This window comes from Condylura cristata, unplaced genomic scaffold (assembly GCF_000260355.1).
Source record: "Condylura cristata isolate star-nosed mole 26May11 unplaced genomic scaffold, ConCri1.0 scaffold00031, whole genome shotgun sequence".
Classification (NCBI taxonomy): domain Eukaryota; kingdom Metazoa; phylum Chordata; class Mammalia; order Eulipotyphla; family Talpidae; genus Condylura; species Condylura cristata.
In genome coordinates, this window is record NW_004567132.1 from 16,703,065 (window position 1) to 16,715,440 (window position 12,376).

At 43.9% G+C, this 12,376-nt stretch overlaps 1 protein-coding gene across 1 annotated transcript in view; it reads left to right on the forward strand.

Annotated features, from left to right (window-relative positions):
• TET3 (tet methylcytosine dioxygenase 3) overlaps positions 1-12,376 on the forward strand; it is a 75,728-nt gene that overhangs the window by 42,172 nt on the left and 21,180 nt on the right. Inside the window, exon 4 of the mRNA XM_012731562.1 lies at positions 12,004-12,094. Within this exon, the coding sequence (XP_012587016.1) occupies positions 12,004-12,094 (91 nt within the window). The remainder of the gene's footprint in view (positions 1-12,003; positions 12,095-12,376) is intronic.

A 12,376-nucleotide genomic window follows, 5' to 3' on the forward strand; every position in this document is an offset into this window, starting at 1 on the left:
CCATGTGGTCACCTCTGGGGCAGGCGGGAATCGAACTCATGTGGAAGTGGCTTAAGCTTCTTTGTGCTGTGCTTTAACCCGCTGCGCCACCAGGGAGGGCCTGTCTTTTTTTTAAGTCTTGTCCTGATGTCTCTGCGGAACATCACAGGCAGCTGGCGACATTAAACTATAGCAAAAGAGCAGGAGATTTGGAAACAGATTTTAGGGGTGCCTTCTTAGAAGTGCTTTATTTTTACCTGCCCTAACTCTGTAGCCAAAGGCCTATACGAGAAAGACACCATTGCCCTGCGCTGGCAACAGTCTGGGTGATGAAGGGGCATTGCTCTTCTTGGTATGGGCTGCTGTTCTGCCTGGGGACACCAAGTTACTCTGTTTACAGCCATGCACAGACTGATTATGTGGCTTTTATGAGAATCTGAACCCCCACCCCAGCTGCCATGCTCTGTTTAAAAGACTTCAAATCTTTTAAATACTTTAGAGCTAATAACAATATTTGGATACCAGTGTAAAGGAGGGTAAAGGAGGGGAATCTGACTTTGGGTATCACAAAGAACTTCCTTAGAGGAGATGGTGTCTGATCTGAGTTTTAAAGAATAAGTAGGAGTTTAATAGATGATTAGAGAGGAGGCAGAGTGCTTCAGGCAAAGGGACATAAAGATTATAGAGATGAAAAAGCCTCATGAAGATGTGGAGATGAGAAAACATGGGGAAATACAAGTAGTTCTGGTGTGACTGGTGTGTTAGAAGAGAGATTGGGTGTGGCTGGAGAGGAGAGTTTCAGGGGAAGCGAGGATGATACCAGAGGCGGAGAAACGAGTTTGCAAGCTCCGACAGAGTTCAGGCAAGAAATGATGGGTGCTTCAACTAAGAGAATGACATTGAGTAGGAGGAAGGAGGAGGGGTGAGGGGAATAAGGATAAGATGAGAAAAAGAACCAACTGGTTCAGTGACCAGGTGGACGTAGGAGTTAGGGAGAAAGAGCAGTCCCAGGTAACTCCTGAGGTTCCAGGCTGGTGACTGAGTAGATGGTAGGGCCATTCACCAAGGTTCAGAATTCCTGGGAGAAAAGCAAGGTTGAACTTTGGAGACGCCCGCAGGTGTACACCCACTTGGCAGGTGTACACCCACTTGGGTCTGCGCACCTGGGTTCTGGGCAAGCTGAGGATAGTGCGATTGTGGTTATGGCCCCCGCACTACTGCATGTGTGGGTGCAGACGGGGCTGGGGAATGGAGGATGCTAACACTTAGGACAGAGACTCTCCAACAGGAGGTTGGCCGGGGTGGGGGAGGGGGGTAAAAGGAAGTTGAGGAGGAGAAGAGGGTTCAAGAACCAACAGGCAGTCTGGGACATTGGGAGCGTCCCCAGGACCGACAGACAGTAGCTTCGGTAATGAAGATTTAAGCATGGACTCTTCTTTCTCTTACCTTATCTGCTACTAGATGTACACTAGTATTAAACCCCTGGTTCCTTCAGAGACTGAATGTTGTATTTCTAAAGCATCTGGACTGGTACTGAGCATAAGTACATATTTTTTAGTTAGTCAACTTTGTTCATTCTTCGTATTTAAACTCTTCAGAAGCAGACTGGGTTAGGCATGCTCTCCTTACTTTTCATATTGGTCATTAGTGGCTGTGTATGGTGTTAGAAAGTTCTATCCAGCATGCTGTACTAACCGGCAGCTGACCTGATTTTATTCAAAAAAAAAGTTCCTGGCATACCTGATCCAGTCTAGGGCTGGGACATTAACCTGCCCTTTGCATGAATCCCCACTTCCTAGCACCCTGCTATTGCCCGTTAGGGAAGTGAAAGCTAACGAGTCACGGGCTTAATCTGGACAGCTTTAAGTCCACTTAAACTTACATCTAGGAATGGAGGTGTTATGTGGGACTGTTTGGAACAAGAAGATGGGTACAGTGAAACCTCCCTGTGACCTTGACATGTGCATTAATTGTACCTTCTTTTGGCCAGTGTCATAAAAAGAAGAAATGCCTTAGCCAGGCCTATCCCTGCCCAGGAGGCTCCCCCTGGTCTCTGAAAGGATGGGGTGAGATGGAAGTTTTTCCTTCATTCAGAAAGTAAGAATCCCTTTTAGGGTTAGGCTGCAATGAGTAGTTTCTTGTGTTTAGTATCTCTTGCTGAAAGCAGGAGGATACATTTCCTTCTCTTCCCAGCCTACTGCAGAAGTGGAGCAGAGCATAATTTTTCCCTTTTAATGAGTATAAAATTAAGTGCATAGGGTGAGGAAAGGCACCTAGAGCCATATAACCAGCATTTTCTTAAAAATTGGATTTTGCTCTCCTGAGGTCTACCCCAGAGCTTTCTACTATAAATTTTAGGGGAGAAATGCTTCATTTCTCAAAGCAAGATGTAGAATAGACTTTCTCTAAGGAGAGATGAGGTGTTTCCTCATTATGTCATTGTATCTCTATGGAGAAGGAAGAAATGTAATGCTGAAGACAAAAAGGGAAATGGTGACAGCAGTTAGCCAGATACCCCTTTCCTGAAACCTGGTGAAAGGAACCAAAAGAAACAAAAACAGAAGAGAAAGCTTCATCAACTGAGGTTTGAAAATCGCCAAATAGCTCCAATCTTAAACCATGAATTCTAAGGGCTGTGTGCCAGTTTAAGGTCAATTTGAATTAAAATAAAGGGTGACATTCTGTATACAACTACCAGTGTTGGGGAAAACAATAGTGGAGCTGAGGGACCCCACAATGTGGCTAGATTGGATAGAGACCACCCATCTCGAAGGCATGCTCTCTGGCTAATGGGGAATGCACACAGGCCCCCGTTTGCCTTTCTGCTCCAGTTTCTGATGGGGGTAAGGTCTGGGGTGAGGATGGTTGCCTGGAGAAATGAGAAGCTATATCCTAGGAGCCAGCTTTGTAGCTGAGCCCAAACAGCACCAAACAAAGGCTATTGTGCAGAGAAAAATATTTGTAGAGCCAGCAAACAAAACATGTGCAGACCTGTGGGGCTTTATTTTAACTTGATGTCTAATCAGAGTGACCAGTTCACTCCCATATGAGGAGATAAACCAAAATCCTGGCCACAGGACAGCGCACAGCTCAGCCCTCAACACACAAACATATACCCAGATGTAGAGGCATCGGCCGGGACAGACCATGCACAGAAATGAAAGTTCTCACTTGCAGCTGTCCACAAACAGCCCCCTGCCCCCCATTAACTCTGCTACCCCAGGCTGCTGAACTTTGAAACTAGTAATTGAAGCCTCCACACAGTGTTCACTTTTCTAGCTTGCTTCTAAGGGGGAAATGGAGACCAGAAGAGGACCCTACCTTGACCGGGGGCTGTATACCTCTCTCCTGGGGGACCTTTGGCATTGTCTGAGTGCAGTTGCAAGTGTCACAAGTAGCGTGGTGCTACTGGCATCTAGTGGGTAGAGCCAGGGACGCTGCTGAGTGTTCTGCAGCACTTAGGACAGACAGGTCCTACAAGAGTGAACTGCTCTGTCCCAAAAGTCCATATGGGAGAAGCCGTGGAGGTAAACATTCTCTCTTGAAAGATTAACAAGCAAACAAACAAAAATCCAACCTGCAGCAGCCCATTCAAATGCGTGAAAAATGGAGGGACAATAGAATATGCAAAAAATTTACATAAAAATGCAAGGGGAGTTTGAAGTACTGATTTTATATTTCAGGGCAGTTGAATGAAATGTTCACTGTGAAAGCAGGAGAGAGAAAGTATTAGGAGAAAGTTACAAGGAAGTCGTGTGAGCGATAGGATAAATGCCAGGAGAAATCTCCCACTGCGGAGCATTTACAGCTGCAAGAGGAGATGGGAGAGGCAGAATCCGAGTAAAGAAAAGCACGTGTCGAAGGAGAGAGACGTGCTTGAAAGATGGCTCCAAAATGAGGAAAGAGTAGAGATTAGGGATGCGGAAGGGGGGCCGGGGGTGGGGGTGTGCTCCTGGACTCACTTATGGAACCTTCATGGAAACAAAAGCAAGTGTCAGAGATACAGCAGAAAATTCTTCTGAAATGAATGAAAATCAACCAACAAATAATGATCCTAGTGCATTTCAAGGATAAAATTTAAAAAAAAGAAGTTAACCAGAAACTTAAGTTGGTCACGCACATTTGGTTTTTTAAATTTTTGTTTTACTTTTTGGGAAAATACTTTTAAAACCATTCTTTTAATTGAAATACCCATATAGGGTAGAAGTCTTCCTTTCACAAAAGGCATATGCTTTGGAACCATAAATTCAAGACACTGCTCCTGAGGGAACCCTTTGTGCCCCCCCCCACTTAAACCTGACCCCCTAACTCAATCCCTTGCCACGTTTCAAAGCTAACTAGTTTACATTACTTCTTTTAGAACAGAACTCTAGCGTTTCTAGCAAGCCAGAAAAGGAACATTTTGTAACTATTACCAAAATGTTTTATCCGCAAGCTCCTCTTTCTCCCCCTCCCCCAAGAATGCATTTTGTACTAAATCCCCCTTTTTATCCATTCAGTTGTTGATGGTCTTTGGGTTGTTTTCGATGTAGGGTTATTATGAGCCATGCTGATACAATGTCCGTTATTATGAGCCATGCTGATGCCATGCTGATACAATGTCCGTTGGTCTCCTTACCTGTAAGCACGCAGGGGTGGCTTTGGCCCAGCCCTGACACCTTCCCTGTGTGTTCAGTTTAGCAGGTACTGTCCGTTTGCTGTAGTGCTGGTCAGTTTAAAGTTCCAACCGGCCTGCCCCTGCCGTGCTCCGCATTCCTCACCAGCAAATGGTACCAGCAGTCCCTCTGCCATTGTCCTAGGTGTATAAACTCTTTCCGGCCTTAATTTGCATCTCCTTAATGACTAATGAGATTGAGCGCCTTTTCCTATGGCCTTTTTTGTGGGGTCCTCACTCAAGCCATTTGCCCATTTTTTTTTCTTTACTGAAAGGTGTTTGTTCCTTAGTCTGGGTGTGCTGTCTGGGACTGCAGTTGTCAGAGCACTGACATAAAAAGTTTGACCTGGGGCCTCCCTGGTGGCGCAGCGGGTTAAAGCACTGCACTGAGAATCTAAAAGCCGCCTCCGCATGAGTTCGATTCCCGCCTGCCCCGGAGGAGACCACATGGCGGAGGAGACCACATGGCGTGGCAGACCTCTCCTGACCCGCCCGCTGCTCCCCTCAGCAGTGTACTTTGTCCATCTGCCTGTTCTGTTCCCCACTCTGTCTCTGGTGAAGCCTCTCACCGCCCCTGAGCCTCTGGCCTGTGTACCCCACTTTTGTATGTACAAATAAATAAATCTTTAAAAAAAAAAAAAAGTTTGACCTAAGAATTCTATACACAGTAAAGCTGCCATTCGGTTATAAAGGCTTCATGAAAACATTTCCCAGTATTCAAGAACTCATGCTTTCTGGAGAGGAATCAAACATGAAACAGATTAGCCAAGTTGTGGTACAGAGGCCAGCAGTTGAGCAGGGACCTGTGTGGATGAGACTAGCTGCATAATCAAGTGAAGGGCGGGGTGCTGACTTCTTTCTCTCCAGTAACTAACATTACTAAAAATATAGTCGATTTTCCAAACTGGAGTGAGGAGAGTAATGACAGATAATAGAAACTCCGTAACAAAGCTTTAAAAAGAATGACAACACCAACATGGAAAACATAAGATGACAAAAGACCAGGCATATTTTACAATGGTATACTGGAATATACATAAATTAGGATAATTAAATTGGTGAATGTATATTCATTTTAAATTTGTTTTCACTAAAAAAGTTGACCGTTAGTGTTATCACCACGCACAATCTTGATCATGTGAAGTGATAGGTTAATAACTTGATTGCGGTCATGTATATGTATATCAAAATGGCAGATGGCATACCAATATATACAATTTTTATTTGTTGGTTTTTCCTTAGTAAAGTTGAAAAGATACTACAAAGCACAGACACCTGATGTGCACAGTTAAAGGGGAGGAAGGTGGAACGTGGGGGTGGTTTAGAACCTCCACCAGGATGTTACTGCTGCTCCTATGTGATAAACAGATTTCACTGCCTGTTGTATACTTAGGATCTGTACATCTAATGGGAAAATCCCCAGGCATGTAAAAAGAGGAAAGGGAGTAAGAGTCATGTGGAACACAAGAGATCACAGCTCTTGCTGGTAAAAATGAGCCAGGAGTTAGCCAGGAGGAAGAAAGGCAGGAGCACAGATAGGCATGTTTTAGATAAATGACCGCTAATTTCAAAAATGACTTTTCAGTAAGACAGTGAATGGGGTCAAACGCCAGTCCTATCAAAATCTAAATGTGTGCTAGTTTTATAACTAGGCACACTTGCTTGCAATGGCCGGTGTCTTCCCATACAACCGCTCCCTGTACAGACATATAATCAGGAGAAAGGACGCGTGAGAAGGAGTCTGGAAGGCCCCTCGGTCTGCCTTGTAAACTGGAGCAGGGAAAGTGACTTTTATTTTGAACTACATCTGTGGTCTCATGGAGCAACTCCGCCTTGCAGCTTCCAGGTTGACTTGCTGTGGGTTCTTAATGTCTTTTTTCTCATTAACTCCTGGGATATAGTAGCCACGATTTGGATTGCATCTTCCTGAAAGTCTCCTTTCTCTGCCCTTGTCTGTACAAGTTTGGAGTTTTTCAGACGAGGGGCAGAAGGTAGTTACCCAAAGCTGCATTATGTTCTCGTTCCAGTGTGGACCCTGCAGTCAGTCCATTACTTTTAACTTTTCTCCAGACAGTAGAAACTGGAAGAGAGCCCAGAAGTCCTGGCATATTCTTGTGTTCTATTTTCTGTATTCCATGTCATCTCCAAGCCTCTATAAAGAGCTCTCCACCCACGGCCTGCAACACCCACATTCTTATATTCTCTCTTCCTAGGGCCCCCCCAGCTCCTCCTCCTCCCACCTTTACATGCTTCCTTCTGTGCTTCTCTCTGTTTTATGGCTCAAAATAGTGTGTATTTGGAACAAGTCATTCTTAATCTGTTAGTTGAAAAAATTAGTTCGTGAAACATTTCACCATTGATAGGTGGGAGACTTCCCTAGTGTCTTCATCTGATGTTCTCCTCAACAATGAAACAGTGTTAGAAGCATCACTTGAACTGCTTTGGGCTCACCAGGGTGTGTCATTGGGCCACAGTCACGCAGCTGGTTTGGCCTGGGCGGCAGAGGCTCATCCAGCATGCGGTGTGCCTGAGCCCTCTCTATTTCACACGTGAAGCTGAGGACAGGGAAGGCTGGGAGCCGGCCTTGTCGCTGTTAGTCAGATCTCTCTGCACGATCTGGGCTCATTCTTCTGTGCCATGTTAACGGTCAAAATGTACTCGGATTCGTTTCCTGCTCATTAATGTTGTAACGTCTGGGAGTTGAGAGAGAAAATGGGCTTGAGAAGTCCAGTAGGGTTTTGCAGATAAGGTGGCATTTCAGTGAGGCCTTAAAGGAGGGTGAGTTTTTCCAAAGCGGGAGGTAAAGGACGACGCAGGGGTCTCTTGCTGTTGAGGCGGGAGCCAGGCCACTGTGGCAGGGTGCTCTGGCCAGAGGTGTGCCAGGGCGCCACTCTGTGGACTCTGTGCTGCAATTTGGCTTCTGGCTCTGTCTAGCGCAGATCAGCCATAGGAAGTGGGGTGATGAGACTCCATTTGCGGCGTGTAACTGGTGGCATTGGCTAGAATGAGGGCTAGACCCTGACGTAATTATGACTAAGTCAGGCAAGGTGGCAAGTGGGGACATTTCTGGGGTGGTATCTGTTGTAGCTTTAAGTGTTCTTGAGCCACATGCGCTTACCTTTCAAAGAAGCATCAAAAAAAAAAAAAAGTTCTTTATACATACAGAACTGGGGCTGTGCAGGGGCAGTGAGAGGATTCACCAGAGACAGAGTGGGGAGCAGAACAAGCCGACTGACTAAAATAACTGCTGAGGGGAGCAGTGGGCAGGTCTGGAGAGGTCTGAACACCACTTGGGTCAGCTCAGTTGCTACTTAAAGCTTCACAGAGCTGAGACTTAACCCCTTGTGCTAACAAGGAGATCCACCCCCCCACCCCCCCCTCCCACCCCGTCATTATAGTCCTTATTTAACTCTGGAAGCCCTTGATGTACTAAGGAAATTGGCCTTTTTTACTTGATGTGAGTTCCAGGTATTTCTCCCCAATGTGTTTCCTTAAGCTTGACTTTGGTATCTTTTGGTTTGATGGTTTGTTTTGTTTTTGATTTTTTTTTTTTTGGTAGTTTCTAATACAAAATTTTTTTCAGTTAAATTTTTAATTTTCAGTTAAATCACAGGTATGTGTGTGTGAGAGAAAGAGATTGCACTTGCGAGGACTTCCTCTCCATGCTGATTTTTAATTATTATATCTTCAATTCTTTCAAAAGTTCTGTAGCTTAATTTCTGGTACTGATATCTTTTTCAACTTCTTGCAATGAATGTATTTAGAAATAAGATAGTACATGTACATCACATTTTTTCCCCAGTCATCCCAACAACATTCATTGAAAAATCTAATCTTTTCTGCATTGATGTGAAACGCCACAAGGTTATCTTCTTGGGTGAGGGTTCTTACCTACTCAGCTAGATCATACACTTTTTTTTTTTTTTTTAAGATTTATTTGTGCACACAGAACCGGGGTACAGGCTAGGGGTGCAGGGGCAGTGAGAGGCTTCACCAGAGACAGAGCGAGGAGCAGAACAGGGGAGCAGATCGACGAAGTACACTGCTGAGGGGAGCAGCGGGCGGGTCAGGAGAGGTCTCCCGCGCCATGTGGTCACCTCCGGGGCCTGGGATGGAACTCGTGTGGAAGTGGCTTTAGCTCCTTGGTGCTGTGCCTTAACCCTCTGCGCCACCAGGGAGGGCCCAAGATTGTACACTTTTTAAAGGCGACAGTCAGCTATTACCCTGTGTTTTACCCCTATAAAGCAGAATACAGTCTACATAAAAGGATATAGCATTTACTTTTTTATATTTTGAAAGTCATGTATGTAGAAACTGCACAGGACACTCATGTAGTGTGGTGGGATCTATACTGGGCACCGGTATAACCAGCACCCGCATCAAGAGGGGTCAGTCATTCCAGCACCCTGCTAGTTCCCTGGGGCCCTTCCCAGCCACCTTCCTCTCCCATCTCCCAGAGGTAACCATTCTCTTGTCACAATGGTTTCTTTGCTTTTCTTTATATTAACATTGAACCACAGGAAGTCAACATTTTTGTAGGTTAAAAAAAATCCATTAAATATCTGCATTTTCATATTTCAACCTTGCTTTTACTAAGTACCTCCAAAAGATAGTTTGTTTGAGCCTGTTTTTGAATACTATTAAGATAGAATTTTTTAAAAACTTTTTTTAAGATTTATTTTTATTTATGCATGCATGCATGCAAGAACTGGGGTATAGGTGGTGGTATGGGGCAGGAGGTGAACAGATTCACCAGTGACAAAGTGGAGAATAGAACAGGTGGATTGACTGAAATACACTGCTGAGGGGAGCAGCAGGCAAGACAGGAGAGGGCTGCCAGGCCATGTGGGTCAGCTCTATAGCCCGTGATTGAACTCACTTCATCTAGCAGACAGCACTGAGACTTAACCTGAACACCACCAGGAAGACCCTAAGATGGAATCTTGCTCTATTTGTTCTGTACTATGCTGCTTTTCACTCACCATGATGTATTCAACCATGCTATTCGTCAGTTGTCACTGCTGCTGGGCCTCATTATATGACTTTGCTGAATTATCCATCCATTCCACTGTTGCTGGCTTATGGGTTGTTTCCAGTTTTGACTGTTGTAAATAATACTGCTGCTGTAAAATCCTTGTAGATATACGACTGAGTTTCTTCTAGGACAGGGTTAGCAGAGGGCCCACTGCCCAGTTTCTGGGTTTGTTTGTATTTTTTTAAAAAATCTTCATATTTTGAAGTAACTTTGTCTGTAGAGTTGCAGAGTTGGTACAGACACTTTCTGTATAGCCTTTATTCAACTTTCCCTAGTGCAGCTGTCTTATGTAATTATGACACATTTAAAGCTTAGAAGCTAATGTTGGTGCAGTAGTTGTAACAGACTCTGGGTTTTCTCAAATTTTCCACTTGTGTCCTTTGTTTGTAATAGGATACACCTTGCATTTAGTTGTCCTAAATGCATGTTTCCTTAGACATGAAGCAAACTTGACAACTGGAGTACAGTATTTGTTTAAAGATTTTTGTTTTTAGCTTTATGGTATCCAGACAAGACACTGTTTTCCAAAATTACTATTATATAATCTTTGGGGTCTTACTTCTTTCACTTAGAAAAATTCATTTGAAATCCATGCATGTTATGTGAATCAAAAGTGTTCCTTTTATTTTTTTTAATGGTGCTGAACTTGACATACAAAAACATGGCTGTATTAAATGAACAGTTCAGTTGTAGTTAGTACATTCACAGTATTGTGCAACCACCACCTCTGTCTAGTTCCAAAGCACTTTCATCACTCCAAAACAAACCCATTAAGCAGTTATTTTCCATTCTTCCCTCCTCCCAGCCTCTGGCAGCCTCCAGTCTACTTGTTGTTTCTGTGGGTTTGTGGGTTTTGAATGCTGTGTGTGAACGCAGCCACATCGCACCGCATGTCACCTTCCGTGTGTGACTTCACTTAGGGTGTTCTTGGGGTGCATCCTCCCTGTGTACCCCAAATTGTGCTGAAACAGATATAGCATAAAGGTTGTTGTGTTACCTGCCCCCCACGTTTATTGCTGCTTTACTTACAATAGGAAAGACATGGAATCAACCCAAATGCCCAAAAGTAGCTGATGACTGGATTAAAAAGATGTGGTACATATACACAATGGAATATTACTCAGCAATCAAAAAAGATAAACACATGCCTTTTGCAGCAACATGGATGGAACTGCTTAGTGAAATAAGCCAGAAAGAAAAAGAAAAATACTGGATGGTTTCACTCATAGCAGGAGTATAAAGACCGGGGGTGGGGGGAATAATAATAATAATGAACTACCATATAGCAGAGACATTTTACAGTGGTGGAGTGGGGAATGGGATAAAAATGGGGCGGGAGGCGAAGTGCACTGGACACACAGGTGATTTGGTGATGGGAAGTCCACGGGAATTACAGCTAAGATGGAAAAAGGCACAAAATGATGTAAAAATAAACTATTATATTAAAGAAAATGGGCAGAAGGGCTAAAAGACTCTTCTCCAAAGAGGAAATGCAGACGGCCAACAAGCATATGAAAAAATATTCAGCATCACTTGTAATAAGGGAGATGCAAATAAAAAAAAAAAAGTTGTGTTTACTGACCACTTTGAGTCTGTTTGGTAACATCACGTGCCTGCACAGTTTTCGACCATCACTGCTTGGTTTCCATGTCCCCATTACTCCAGACATAGCATATTAAGTATTGGCTCCTGCCTCAGCCCCTAGTCATTGCTGATCTCCTTTTTAATGCTATGAATCCACCTATTCTAGATTATTTCATGTAAGTGGAATCATGTAGTATTTGTCCTTCTGTGTCTGGCTTATTTCACGTAGCATGATGTTTGCAATCGTACTGCTTACACGTGTATCAGCACTTCATTCCTTTTTATGGTTCAATAATCTATTGTGTGGCTATGCCACATTTTATTAATACTCGTTTATGTTGTTTTCACCTGTTTGGGTCTAATGCTGCTATGACTGTTAGCCTGCAAGTAGCTGAACCTTTGTTTCTAATGCTTTGGGTGTATACTTAGGAGCCAAGTGATTTTCTGCCCTGCGTCTGGGATCTGTATAACGGGAAACTGAATTCCAAAATAGTTACGCCACTTTCTTGACAGCTCTTGATTTTATCATGTTTCAGATTTTTGTATGTTTTTGGTCTGGTTGTAACGGTATTTCACTGTACTTTTAGTTTAATTTTTATGTTCTTATCTCTCAGGGTGCTGAGCATAGTTTCACATGTCTAAATAAGTCATTTAGATTTTGTTTTGTAATGTGCTAATTAATTTTCCTGTTGGGGGTTTGCCTTTTGTTGAAGTGATGCCTCCAAATAATGTTTACTCTGTGTTTCCACAGAACAAATAGTGGAGAAAGATGAAGGTCCATATTACACTCACCTAGGATCTGGCCCCACGGTCGCCTCCATCCGGGAACTCATGGAGGAACGGTGAGTATGCACAGGTGTCGGGTGAGGGGCACATTGTTAATGGAATGTGGGCTTCTGTTTTATTTTATTTTTTAAAGATCTATTTATTTCATACAAGAACTGGAAGTATAGGCCAGAGGTGCGGGGTGGGAAGGGTGAGAGGAATACGCTACGAGGGGAGCAGCGTGGGAGACCAAAGAGGTCTGCTGTGCCGTGCGGTCAGCTCCCTGTGCCTGAGGACAGCTGGACAGCTTCACAGTGCTGTGCTTTAACCCTTTGCCCCACCAGGGCTTTTTTTTTTTT